Source organism: Lactuca serriola, chromosome 3 (assembly GCF_051521515.1).
Source record: "Lactuca serriola cultivar US96UC23 chromosome 3, Lser_US96UC23_V15, whole genome shotgun sequence".
Lineage (NCBI taxonomy): Eukaryota > Viridiplantae > Streptophyta > Magnoliopsida > Asterales > Asteraceae > Lactuca > Lactuca serriola.
Window position 1 is genome coordinate 89,348,699 of NC_136410.1, and position 14,868 is coordinate 89,363,566.

General features: G+C 36.6%; 1 protein-coding gene across 1 annotated transcript; it reads right to left on the reverse strand.

The window, feature by feature from the left end:
- Nucleotides 1-415: 415 nt before the first annotated feature.
- Nucleotides 416-2,459, reverse strand: LOC145092844 (uncharacterized). Its single transcript, XM_079030827.1, has 3 exons — nt 2,211-2,459; nt 1,670-1,799; nt 416-1,354 (listed from the first exon to the last, which is right to left on the reverse strand). The coding sequence occupies exons 1-3, from the start codon at nt 2,341-2,343 to the stop codon at nt 604-606; spliced, it is 1,014 nt and encodes a 337-aa protein (XP_078886953.1). The 5' UTR covers nt 2,344-2,459; the 3' UTR covers nt 416-603.
- Between the last annotated feature and the right edge of the window lie 12,409 nt (nt 2,460-14,868).

The following is a 14,868-nucleotide window of genomic DNA, read 5'->3' on the forward strand; positions in this document are numbered from 1 at the left end:
AAATATCATGTTGGTATTTAATTGTCATGATGGTATTTAATTGTCATTGAAATGCTGGATGAGAAAATTGAAAATTTTTAGTTAAAAATGATTAACAAATACATGATTTCTTAAATATATTTGTAGTATTAAAACATATTTCATTATTGACAAAACCGAATTAAAAAAAAAAACTTGATTATGTTCCCTAGTGTCCACTCTGACTACCCAATATGAGGTTTGGATGAGGGCTCATTTTTGACGATAGTGATTATCCTTTTTGGATTGTGCCATGCACCATTTCTCATGGCCAACCCTTGATTGAAATGAGTTGAGCCCCTTAAGTCTTCATATTCAACTTGATATATTTTTTATTTTTGTTTTCAAACAGTAATTTATTTTTTAAAAGAAAAAAATAATAAAAAAGAGCACTAAATTTAACGAAGGGCTTTTCCTTTGTTATTGATTTCTTTTTCTTTTTCCTAAAACCCTAAATCCAAAAGAGTAGCAGGAACTGATAACCTTTCAGTTTTCTGGATTTACAAATCCACCCCAAAAGATTGGGAAAAAAAAAGATAAGAAAAGATACCAAAAAAAAAAAAAAAAAAGAAAGAAGCGTTTGATTCACAAGAGTTGTTCGAATTTCCAACAATCATCATCCATGACCATTCTTGAGTAGTGGGTGACGTCAGGTGCAAAAGTAGTATGGCTTTGAATTTGAACATTTGTATCAGTTTCATATTCATCATTGATCAACATGTTCAAATTGCTGATGAATTCATCGTCATCCTCCCATAATCCTGCTTCGAAGTTGTTGTAATTTGTAGAATCAAAGGAAGGAGAACACCAGTCGAAACTTGGCAAAAACTGATCATGGAGTTCCTCATGTACATAACTTTGGTTGCAAACTGAAATGTCATAATTTGATGAGGTCGAAGAAGAGGAAGATGAAGAAGGAAAAGCTGGTAAAACGTTAACATCGTTAGGAAGCAGGATCTCATGAGGCTCTATCAATGGAACTTCATCAGTGCAAAAGTCAACTACTTGGAACGTTTCTGCAATTCTTTTGCTTTCTTGACCATCATCTTGTTCATCTTTAGCTACCTCGGTGACTGTACTTGACTGAATTGATGAAATTGTCTCGTTTAATACTTCAACTGATTCATTGTTTTCATGGTCCATTGCTTCTGAAAAATGGGTTTTCTCAGTTTCTGGTGGTGATTGGTGGTCTGTTAAAGTTGTAGAAGGAGGAAGTGGTTTATGGGTGAGAGGATCAATCCCCATTTTCTTAAGCTTCTTCTTGATATGGGTATTCCAGTGATTCTTGATTTCATTATCAGTTCTTCCAGGAAGATGAGAGGCTATCTTTGACCACCTAACAGTTAATACCAAAACTCAAATTAATTATTTCTTTTTTACACAAAACAAATTCATTAGTATTGAAATGCGACTATACATTTTAATAGAAAGAATATTATTCATCATAGACTATTGAGTAGGTGCATGACACCCTTTTCTTAAAAAACAAACAAAAGAAAATGATATTGCCGATGGACCATTTAAACTTTATGCACATTAGAATTGGTCCAATCATGTTGCCCACAAAGCCATTTCATGAACCAAAGCTTTGAATCATGTGCATATGCATGACTTGTCTGCCACTCAACATATAGAAATATGAGAAATTCACCTGTTGCCAAGCTGAGCATGGAGATCAATCACCATCTTCTCTTCATGTTCAGATAACAAACCCCTTTTCAAATCTGGTCGAAGGTAGTTTGTCCATCTTAATCTGCAACTCTTTCCACATCTTAATAGCCCTGAAATTTCAAATAAACCAATTCAAGTTGATAAACTTCGTACTTTTTTTTTTTCAGATTACAACTTGTTACAAAGATAATTTGGCTATAAGATTCGAACTCATGATTTTATATTTAGTAATTAAGTAATATAGGAAAAAAGTGTTATTCAAAAGTAAATGTTATTAGATTTTTTATCCATATATACGTAAAAATTCAAGAACTTTTACGATTGCAGCACAACATCGAGATACTATACAACCCGTACAAGAAAATATTAATTGTATGCGGGTAGTAATGTAATTCAATGATGTGACACAATATATATGATTCTCTTCAAGTCACAACCCCCACAGTAAATAGTTAATTATCATCTCCATTTCTTTCCCAATAACATGAAAAGAGAACCGGCCCGTATATATAATTATCTACCTGCAAGTTTAGGGACAGCTCTCCAACAACATTGGCCATTGGTGAGGATGAAGTTAATAAGCTTCTTGTCTTCATCGGCTGTCCATGGCCCTTGTTTCAAGCCTACTTTATCGCAACATGGTTGTCTTCCCATTTCTCGATATATATAATATCGATATATGTATTTGTTATATCAGTATGTGTATGTGTATTTGTATCGACAAGTCTAACAAGCTCTGCAGAAAGAGAGTGATTGTGTTAGACTAGTAAAACCTTGAGAGGCATTGGGTTATATATAGCGTCGAAGTCACCTCAAGAAAACACGGTTTCATGTTTGCTTTTGTCTTGTTTTCAGAGTCTCATGATTTCTATATTTTTATATTAATTTTCTTTTCTCAAAGACTTTATCTTTATTTTGTAGCTCATACACGTGTCATAGTGATATATAGACATAGGTTTAAGTGCGTTAATGGTGTATCTCAATGTTTTTAAAATTATTGTCATAACTTCTTGCTTCAACACTTGTATTTATATTAAGTTTTAACAATATATCGATTAAGGTATACGTAGATACGTTTATTTGTTCAAAATAATTATTGTGTGATTGTATGCATAAATGTGACCGATCAAAATTTAATAAAAAAAATTAAATAATTAAATAAATAAATAAAGGTAATTTAGTAATTTGATTAATGACTTTCAAAAATAATCTCTATAATCATGGTATTGATTTTTAACCTAATTTCTCCAGGTTTATATCTTAAGTCGTTCCCTTCTTTATCTAAAAACAAAATCTTGGCAGATCTGTAAAATTGGAATAGACTACAAAATCGATCTACAAAAATCGATTGACATCGTCATCTCCGATCGCCATCAACAATTACTCATCGACGTCATCTGACTGTAATGTCTACTCCGTCGCTCGTCGCTCACTATCGTCGCACACCTCCACATACACCAAGAGAGGTCGTCGGAGCCTTGCTGTCATCTCCACAAACTGCCACCCTTCACCGTCACTCCTGTATAGCAGCCCCTCTGGATGCATCTCCTTTAATCCACCATCTCACGTCCTTCTTGTATACATCAGCCCCTTCATATGGGCTATTGGAATTTTGCTCTCATATATGTGTGTCATCGAGAACTAGTTTGAATGGGCCATTGGAGTTTTGCTGGCAACCAGATGTGATCATGAATCTTGTTCTTAATCTAAGATAACATCTTTTTTTTTTCTAAACCTAATTGACACCTAGTAAGCCTAGTAAATTTAGTGGACTAACAATGTTCAAGAATCATCTCTTAATATGAGGTATCATCTATTTTGTTCATGGATTTTTGAACAATTATGCTATTAGGTGTTCTTGTAAAAATTTGAATATTTTTTGAACCCTTTTTTTAGTTTGACTTTTGTGATAAAAAGGAAAATATGTTTTGATAAGTTGTGATGATATTGTTTTAAATTGAATTATATTATGTTTTCCATTAATTTAGACCTGCAAAGTTTTACAAAATCATTATTGGTTTGGAGTTTTATGGCGTCCAAGTTGTCACAAATTTTACACCTTATTTTTGTGTATGATTCATATATTTGTCCATCAACTTATGAAACTACTTTCTAGTAATCCCTTAGTGGTTTGTGTATTTTATACAATTCCAATTCTATCGGAATGGAATAACGAATTCAAATTCTATCCGAATGGAAACGCGAATTCTAATTATGTTGGAATGAAATATGGATATTTTCTCATTGATTATACATGTTCTATAATTTTTGGTTGTTGGTTTTGGCGTAGTTAACAAGTCCGCATATTTTTCCAAAGGAATATAGTTTTTTATTTATCGTTTGCTAATACATTATTGGATTCTAAACTACAATTGGATTTGTTTTCACAGAAGTTGATGCTTGAAGAAGTTGATGCTTGAAGAACAAATAACAAAAGTGAAAGTGTTTCTTAGCGACATTATTCTTTTATAATGAATTAGTGTATTTGTTAGATTTTGATGTTTTTTTTTCCCGATTTGAAAGTTTTTTAGTTTTATTCTTTTACAATAAATGTAATTTTTAGTAATTGTTACATGTATTCTATAAGAATTAATGTAGTTTTTGTTTTAATTCTTCAATTGATGGTTCAAGAATTTTGTTATTCTGCAAGAAATTTTTAAAGTCATGTTCAAGAATATTTTTATTATTTTATGGTTCAAGAATATTTTTATTTTCGAACATACTCAAACATATTCTATCAGAATGTCCGAATTAAAAATCTTATAGTTCGTAAAATCGGATTTTTAAATTAATAGAATCTATGATCCTTTAAAATATGCAAATTTCCTTTATTAAATTTATATTAATTGAATAAAATACCCTTCTAGTTAAATTGGATGATATTTTTCAATTATATTTAATTCAATAAGATGTATTAATCACTTTCTTAAAATAAGTAAAATTATTGGCCCACAATCATTCATACATGCACACAATAATTAGTTAGAATATAATAACCTAAGTCTAAGTTATATATGTGTATATAAAAATAAATAATAAGTCTGACTTATAAATTGTTGTTCAAAAAAAAAGTCGAATAGATCTGCTGTTCAAATATATATATATATATATATATATATATATATATATATATATATATATATATATATATATATATATATATATATATATATTGTAACACCCCAAAGTTTGGAAAGTCAAGAAAAGAAAGAAGACCTCAATTTTAAGGGGAGACTCGGTGAGTCCATGGAGGGACTCGGCGAGTCTGAGCGGGATCCGGGTTGAGGTGTAAGCGACCGACTCGGCGAGTCGGCAAAGGAGACTCGACGAGTTGGGTCTGATCGAGGAAAACCCTAAATCCGGGACTTGGAGCCTATTTAAGTGTCTCATTCTCCTTCCTAGGGTTCCTTTACAGCCTCTCCACCCCAGAACACCAAACCCTAGCCGCCATATCCGTTTTAGAGCTAGATCTTGCCTTGAAGAGTGCACTATAGCTTGGAAAAGGAAGAAAGGCTTTGGAGGTGCAAGAAGGGACTGTAGATCCGGGATTGAGAAGACATTTCAGACCAATTGGAGGTAATAAGCTGTTGCTTGGAATCCCTTTGCACCTAGATCTATTCTCATGTGTGAGTTTTGGACATTTTGGCATGATAAGTAACCATTTCGAGTTAGAGGTCCAGATCTGAGGTTGCTACCTCAGATCCATGTTTGTTTTGGTCTAGAATCCCCTAAAGTATAAGCCCTTAGTATGTTGAAGAAGTATGTTGCCATAAACCCTAGTTTGAATGTGTTTTAAGCCTAGATCTCTCGATCTACACGTAAAGTTTGCCACTTTACGTGGGGGATAAGCCTTAGAAGTATGGATCTATGAGTTGGAAGCCCTGCTTGGCTCGAAAAGCCACTGCATGGATTAAGGACTGAATAGACTCGGCGAGTCCTTCGAGTGGACTCGGTGAGTATCTTGAAGATGAGGATGAACTCGACGAGTGGGATGAACAGCTCGTCGAGTCGGATGAAGTTAGGCATCAACTCGACGAGTTGGAAGAACAACTCGACGAGTTAGTTGAAGATTTCCTTGGACTCGGCGAGTCTATTAGTGGACTCGGCGAGTCAGGTCGCGAAACCTCAAACCCTTCGAGTTGAGACTCGAATCAGTGAGTCGGGTGGTGACTCAGCGAGTTGGACAGGACAGGACTTGGAACTAGTTGGACTCGACGAGTCATAGAATGACTCGGCGAGTCGAGTCGCGAATAGAAAGACCCTGAGCTTATGAACTCGGCGAGTCATTAGGAGGACTCGACGAGTAGGGTTGACCTGGAAGGTTGACTTTGACCAGAGTTGACTTAGTTGACTGTCAGACTAAGTGTTATATGTATATTGATAGCTCGGAGAGCTAGAGGAGCAGCGGTTCAGGGGATTTTCGAGTAGCAGCCCGAGGTTTATCAGCAGAGCTCAGCAGTTCAGGTGAGTTTCCTTCCAGTAGGAACGGGTCTAAGGCCACAATGCCGTAGTTAGCACGTTTGATGCCTTCGTGGCTCAGACAGGATTTATGTGTTTATGCTAGTAGAAATGTTTATGATATGTTCAGTCAACTTCGGACTTCGGTCCGATGTAGGGGACAGAGGTCCCAGTCAGCTTTGGACTTCGGTCCAATGTAGTAGTTAGTATGTTTAATGCCTTCGTGGCTCAGACAGGATTTATGTGTATGTGCTAGTTGATATGTTTATGCTATGTTCAGTCAGCTTCGGACTTCAGTTCGATGTAGGGGACAAGGTCCCAGTCAGCTTCGGATTTCGGTCCGATGTCAGCTTAGGACTTCGGTTCGATGTAGGGGACAAGGTCCCAGTCAGCTTTGGATTTCGGTCCGATGTTAGCTTCGGACTTCGGTTCGATGTAGGGGACAAGGTCCCAGTCAGCTTTGGATTTCGGTCCGATGTCAGCTTCGGACTTCGGTTCGATGTAGGGGACAAGGTCCCAGTCAGCTTCGGACTTCGGTCCGATGTAGGGGGCAAGGCCTCAGTTAGTCCGGACTTCGGTCCGATGCAGTGGGCAAGGCCCAGTATGTGCTTTATATGTTATTGCGTGGTATGTGGTAGATTGGGGGAGCTCACTAAGCTTCGTGCTTACAATTTTCAGTTTTGGTTTCAGGTACTCGATTTTTAAAAGAGGAGCTCGGGAAGATTATAGAGCACACACCATAGTCAGTTAGCCTGGGAATGTTTGACTCTGATAATGATATTATGTTTTGAATTTAATACTCGAAAGTTATGTTTGACTTATGATACGTCTTTATAAATCTAGTTTTAGTAATGTTTTAAAAGAAATTTTTAGTCGTGATTTTTGGGTCGTTTCATATATATATATATATATATATATATATATATATATATATATATATATATATATATATATATATTATATATATATATATATATATATATATATATATATATATATATATATATATATATGTATATATATTATATACAAAATTGCCGCCTTAATTCACGCCTTACAAATGATGTAGCTCGCTAAGGCTCGTAAAAACTTGAGGCTTAACAGTACCGTCAAAATCATATCTTACGTTATTTAGAACCTTGGTTTATATACATAACGCTTTCAAGGTTTTCATTACATATAATAATTATGAAAAAATAAATATTTTCCTACTTATTATTCTTATTCATTTTAGTTCTTATCATTTTTAGATAATAGCAAATTTAATAAAAATTTATTAATTTTATTAAATATAACAAGTGTTATAATGAAAAATGTGTAAAAAATGGTAGAAGAAAATAAATAAAACAATATTTTATTTCTTTATAATTATATATAGATTTTATGGAAAATTATAAGATCTTATGATATAACTAGTTTAAAACAACTTTTAAAGGATTGTAGTGACTTGAATCTCATGTAATTAGTTAATTTTAGATATGATAATACACCTTCCAAAAAATAATTAAAATTTGGTAGGAACCTCTTAGTTTGAGTGACAGGTTGATGATTTTAGTGTTATTATCATATTTTAGTTTAGTTATTATTAATATCAAGATAGGTTGAGTGCTATTTACTCACCAAGACTGGAAGTGTCGAAATCAGATTTCATGATACCCTAGGCTATAGTGTCGAAATCATAGATTTTGAAAAATGATTATAATCACGATTCTAGAATTATCCAAGTCTATTGATATTCTTAAGACCCAAAATATAATAATATTCAAGTTGGATAGGAAATCAAGAAAAAAGTAACAAGGAGGCCTTTACTGATGTATGCATATTGTTAAGTTGAAGGTGTGCGAAGAACAAGAATATGGTCGAGGGAAACTTTTTCCTGGATGAAATTAATGTCTGTCCCTTTTGATTTGTTTCCTATGTTGATGTTACACTAGATTTCCGTATAGGCATTCCATTGAAACATTGTCACAATAGACCAAAATGGTTTGTTGAATAGTACATGGATCTATACGAATAGATTTCATAATATCTACATCATGGTACTTAACTCCATCACTAGAGTAGGAATGAGTAGCTTGTCTTTTGGACAACCAAGATACAAGATTGTCACCTATGAACGTGTAATGGGCCCAAGTTTACCATCGTATGTCAGGGCTAACAACCCAATTGACATCTGTGTACAAAGCAAGCTTAGTAAGGACATAAGGATATAGGTGTAACCCTATGTCAGGTGTTCCATGTAGGTAGCTAATTATGCGTTTAAGGAATTATTATATTGTGCGTAAGGGACATGTATAAACAAGCAAACCTCTTATACTATGTATGAAATCTCCAATCGGATAAACAGAACATATTGTAAGGTCCTAGCTAGGCTCCTTTAAAGAGACTAGTCGTGAATAGGGTCATTGGTTGGATATGTTGAGTTTCAATATGGTAGCAATAGGTTTATAATTATGCGTGATGACTCATTTGATGATTTCCTTAGTTTACTTAAATTGACTACGGAACATGGTTTTAGTGGTATGAGTAATTGGTATGCCCAAAAAATAAGTCAAGGGGCCTAAGTCTGTCATGTCAAATATTTATTTAATGCATGAATGATCTGAATCTTAAGGTTAATGCAAGGAAAATAATGTCCATATATAAGAGTAAGGAGGCAAGCTTATGTTCACATTTTTAAATAAAAATGATGTGTTCCTTTTGCTACAAACAGAGCTGAGATATAAAAGATGACCATAAAATTACTAATACCAAGCTTCTTGCACTTGTTTAAGTCCTTAAAATGACTTTCATAGCTGTTAGAACTGAGTTCTATCAGGATCGATAGGTTCTAAGCAAGCTAATAATTAAGAACGTAATAAAGAACACGAGTATGGCTTTGAATATGTCGTATGATTAAAGCTTCAAAACCTCAGAAGAGCTCGATTAAGAACTTCAACTGTAGAGGTGTTCTAGGGTTACAAAACAATGAATGTGATAATCAACTGTTTATAATGCATACATGCATGCATATATATATATATATATATATATATATATATATATATATATATATATATATGTATAACAACCCCACTAACTAATCTAGAAAATCACGGATGGACAAGCCCAATCCGGATGCAAAACGTAAGGCCCAAGACGCAACACAAACAGACTCTACAATCTCCCCCTTTGCGTCTTTGGAGCCGAAACCTCAATTCTATTTAGCAACAGAAGACTTCTTCACGGTCTTAAACACCCTCGGTATGTCACACCCCAAAACCGATAACAGCGGAATACGTTCTGGGGTGGAGGACGTCATGTACAGTATCATAACAATTGCATAATAGTAAAAACAAGCGACAACAACCATTGCATTTATATATAGTAAATTTAATTACAATCGTGTTTTGTAGAGTTTAATAGACACCAAAAGTATAACAAAATAAAAGATGGGTCTTGTATGTGCTCCATCTTCTCCAAAAGCTGCACATGTACCTGTCTATCTTTGAGTTGACGATACAAGTTATTCTGAAAACGAGTATCAGCATAAAGCTGGTGAGTTCATAAGAATTTAGTGTCGTTGTTGTATACAAGTGTTTTACAATCTTATAGTATAAAAACTGTAATTTATGTTTATAAGTAGTAGAAATCCCTAGAAAATCCTATATTTTCCAGAAAAGTACATTGTAAGTTAAATCCTTTGAGTTGTGTGTAAGTATTATCATTGAAAACCTTCAGTTGTAAAGGTACGGTAATAAATCTCATGAGAGTAACATAGATGAAGAAGAGTTATGCCTGTTGACAGTAGTAGTGGTGAAAACTTCCGTTAGTAATAGATACTTACTTACTTCGGGATGTTAACTTAGACTTTAGTCTTAGTGTATTAATTTAAATATAGGTGTAACCCTCATGTAACCAGACTGGGTGATAATAGAGAACCCGATGACCTTCCCGGTCATGCGTAGTGTGGTGATGTAGTGCCACCCCTAGGCCTAGTCGGCTCGGACTGTAGTTAACAGTCGGGATGTAATAGTGTCTGCCCCGTATAGATCTATACATGTAGTGTTGCCTTCCTTCCGGAAAGCCCTGGTCACATGGCGTAAGCGCGGTAGAGTGTCTTATAGAGGGATAGTGTATTATACTCTGGATTAGTGTATTCTCTTGTATTATAGCATAGTAGTCTTTCTGTATAGTTCGTAGAGTATTCTCTTATACGTGTATTAACTTCTAATAATAGCGGTTATAGTGAGTATAGTAGTAGTAGAGGTAACGAGTACTAGTCTTAACTATACCTATTATAGTTAACTAGAGTGTATGATTTCCTGCCTTTGAATAACAAAGGTATTGAATAAGATGAATACTTTCATATCTAACACAAATATATATGATATATAACTAAGAAATCAACGACAGTCGGACGGATAACAAATACCCTAAGACGACATCAAACAAGAACAGGAAATAAGGCAAGCTATCAGTCCTAAGTCCTTCAAGTCTTACTTATATAAATATATTAGTGTAGATATATTTTTAAAAAGAAAAGTGATTTAAAACACAATTTTCAAAACAGTTTAGCAACAATGTAATCTTAAAAATGCATTTGATAATCAACTAAAATAGTTTTATTGGTAAGCAGCTAAAAGTGTAGAAAAATCCCTTTTTGATGACAATTTGTGAATCACATATGATTTAATAATAAAAACTTGTAGAATTATACTTGTATCCCCCCCTAAAACATGTAAAAACATTTAAAAATGTTCATTAAGGGGTATGGACTCACCTGCAATGAGTAGATCGGGTGGATGTGTCGGATGAGCGTTTGGTGTCAAGTAGAGACTTGTACACCTTTATGTCCCCAGTAACATATGTTTACAAGTAATTAGTGATTTAGACTCTAATTATACACATATAGGCATCCTAATGTGATTAAAGGTCTTATGGTTGAGTGCTAGAAGGCTAATAGGTTGTAAGGAAAGAGTATAAGACCTCACCATGGAGTTTACTCTGCTAAAACTCACCTTAAGTGAGTTTACGGTTGGGAGACCATATCCCCCATGATTTTACAGCCGTAAACTCATGGGAGGAGTGTATTTGAGTGTTTTCAAGCCTCATATGGTTCTATAAGTGATTCTAAGGTAATATACAAAGCGATAGGGGTGTTTAAGTTTCCAAAAGTGTACTCCCTTGGAGTTTATGTCCAAGGACCACTCCTTGGGAGTTTACGGCCGTAAACCCCATGGTTTACGGTAGTAAACTCTTGGACACTTCCATTCTTTGATTTCAGGGTCCTTGGCTCATTCCTAACAAGTTCTAGTGAGGGTATAAGGCTCTTTAGGGGGCTTAAACTTTCATTTGGCATGTTTTAGGGGATTTTATGGTCTAAGCATATGATTGGGCCATAAACTCTTGTTTACCCTTCAAATGACAAGATTTAGGTGTTTCAAGTTCGAATTAGCAAGTCCCTAAGCCATATCTTAAGCCTAAAGGTGGTTTGGAAGTGTTTTGGGCTTGATTTGCAAGCTTAGGGGGTGTTTACGGTCTAAGCATGTGGTTGGACCATAAACCCTCTTTCAAGCCTTAAAACTTGATGATTCAAGGTTCAAGCTCTTCTAGGTTAGGTCCAAAACTAGTTTCTAAGCTTAAAGGGAAGAAATTTGGCACTTTTGGCATCATTTTAGGGGTTTACGACCTAAGGATGTTCTTAGGCCGTAAACTCCTCTTTTTCAGCCTTCATGAACGATTTTGGGTTAAAACACAAATCAATGATGTCTAGAATAAGTTAGGGTAAGAGAACTTACGTTTTGGAGGCGGAAACTTGCAGTTTTTGGATGAAATCGGACTTGAGGAGAGAGAGTAGAGAGAGAAAGTGGGTCTACTGTGGTAAAAGGTTTCTATGGAATGCCCACCCTCCTTTATATAGGACTTGGGTGTTATACCTGGTATACGACTACCCGATACTTATGTTTAACGAGGTTTAAACTTTTTACCCGGTTAAATGGTCATAATAAAAATAAACTTTTTCCAACTAAATGGAAAGGTAATTTACGTGTTTTATTTATTTTGTTACGAAAATATTAACATAAAATACAAATAAATAAAACATTTATTTATTTGTCGGCTCCAATTTAACGGAACTTTTATAAAATATAATATTCTATTAACAGAAACGGGTTATAACGACAGACTAAATTTTGGGTTGTCACATCACCCCCCCCCCCCCCTCGTTAAGGGAATTTCGTCCCGAAATTTAGAATTCAAGCAGTTAAATTATTACAATACTACTAATCAAAGAGATGGGGATATTTGAGTTTCATTTGATCCTCGCACTCCCAAGTGAACTCCGGTCCTCGCTTGGCGTTCCATCGAACCTTCACAATTGGGATGCGGCTTTGTTTCGTTCGTTTGACCTCCCTGTCCATAATCTCTGCAGGCTCTTCCACAAAGTTGAGGTTCTCGTTGACTTCAATCTCGTCGAGTGGGATAACGAGAGTCTCGTTGGACAGACATTTCTTCAAGTTTGAGACATGGAAGGTAGGATGTATGTTACTTAGCTCGCGGGGTAGGTTAAGTTTGTAGGCTATGGGGCCGATTCTAGCGAGAATCTCGAAAGGCCCTATGTATCTTGGGTTCAACTTTCCATGCTTTCCAAAGCGTATCGTGCCCTTCCAGGGTGAGACTTTTAAAAGGACTCGGTCTCCCACCTGGAATTCCAAAGGTTTTCTTCGTTTGTCTGCATAGCTTTTCTGTCGATCCCTAGCGGCTTTTAATCGTTCGCAAATCTGCACAATCTTCTCGGTCGTTTCTAGAATGATCTCTGGACCCGTGAGAGCGCTGTCAGGAACTCGTCCTTTAGCTAACTGAGTGTCACCCACATCAACCCAGCACAGAGGGGATCTGCACTTCCGGCCGTAGAGGGCTTCAAATGGAGCTGCCTTGATGCTCGTATGATAAATATTGTTGTAGGAAAACTCCACAAGGGGTAAGTGTGTATCCCACGCCTTACCAAAGTCAATCACACAGGCTCGCAACATATCCTCTAAGGTTTGGATCGTGCTCTCACTTTGTCCGTCAGTCTGCGGATGGTAGGGTGTACTCATGTCCGGCCTCGTCCCTAATGCTTTTTGTAGTGATTGCCAAAATCTCGAAGTAAACCTGCTATCTCTATCAGAGATAATAGATACAGGGACACCATGCAATTGTACTATCTCCTTAATGTATGTCCTTGTGAGTTTCTCCATCTTGTCTGTTTCTTTGATGGGTAGGAAGTGCGCGGACTTGGTCAATCTGTCGACGATGACGCAAATGGTATCCAACCCACCCGTTGTCTTGGGTAGCTTGGTTATGAAATCCATGGTGATCCGCTCCCACTTCCACTCCGGTATCTCCGGTTGTTGAAGAAGACCTGATGGCTTCTGGTATTCGACCTTGACCTTTGCGCAAGTAAGGCACTTACTCACGAAGGTAGCAATCTCTGCTTTCATGTTAGGCCACCAGTATAGCTTTTTGAGATCCATATACATCTTATCTGAACCTGGGTGAACGGAGTATCGAGTGTTGTGTGCTTCCTTCATGACCAATTTTCTGAAACCACTGTGGCGCGGAGTCCAGATTCGGTCCATGAGATAATAGGCTCCGTCACCCTTGACCTCCAAGTTCTTATCCATTCAACGCAGGTATTCTCCTGCCACATTCTCAGGCTTTAAGGCTTCGAGCTGAGCCTCCTTAATCTGAGCGGATAGATGTGAATGGATAGTCATTGTTAATGACTTGACTCTTCGACCAGAATACTCTTTTCTACTTAGGGCGTCTGCTACTACATTGGCTTTCCCCGAGTGATAATGAATCTCGCAGTCATAATCATTGAGTAGTTCGACCCACCGTCGTTGTCTCATGTTGAGCTCCTTTTGGTTCAGTATGTGTTGGAGGCTTTTATGATCAGTGTATATTATGCTCTTCGTTCCATACAGGTAATGTCTCCAGATCTTTAGAGCGAATGCAACCGCCCCTAACTCGAGGTCGTGAATGGTGTATTTAACCTCATGTGTCTTCAGCTGCCTTGAGGCATAGGCGATGACCTTACCCTGTTGCATCAAGACACAACCGAGCCCTTGGTTCGATGCATCGCAGTATACTACAAAATCTTCTATCCCTTAGGGAAGTGATAATACCGGTGCGGTGCATAGAGCTCGCTTCAGGGTCTGGAATGCTTTCTCATGTTTCTCTTCCCAGTCAAATGTTACACCCTTCTGTGTCAACATGGTAAGAGGTTTTGCAATCCGAGAGAAGTTTTGAATGAATCTGCGGTAGTAGCCAGCAAGGCCTAGAAATTGACGAATTTCTGCAGGCGTCTTCGGTGTTGACCAGTTCTCGATTGCTTTAATCTTGGATAGGTCCACGTGGATTCCTTCCTCACTAACCATGTATCCTAAGAATTCAACTCTTCGGATCCAAAATTCGCACTTAGAGAACTTCGCGTATAACTTCTCCGATCGCAGGGTTTCTAGGACTCGTCGTAGATGATTCCTGTGTTCTTCCTCGCTCCGAGAGTAGACGAGTATATCATCAATAAAGACGATGACGAACTGATCTAAGTATGGATGACACACCCTATTCATCAAGTCCATGAACACTGCGGGTGCATTAGTCATTCCAAAGGGCATTACTACGAACTCGTAGTGCCCGTAACGAATTCGGAAGGCTGTCTTCAGCACATCCTCCTGAAGCACTCGTAACTGGTGA

Bases quoted from the DNA above. Each gene is read 5' to 3' on its own strand.
- LOC145092844 (XM_079030827.1), bottom strand. From the start codon at position 2,343: ATGGGAAGACAACCATGTTGCGATAAAGTAGGCTTGAAACAAGGGCCA. The intron at 1,800-2,210 runs GTAGATAATTAT...TTGAAATTTCAG, and splicing joins AGCTGTCCCTAAACTTGCAG to GGCTATTAAGATGTGGAAAG. The intron at 1,355-1,669 runs GTGAATTTCTCA...ATTAACTGTTAG, and splicing joins CATGCTCAGCTTGGCAACAG to GTGGTCAAAGATAGCCTCTC.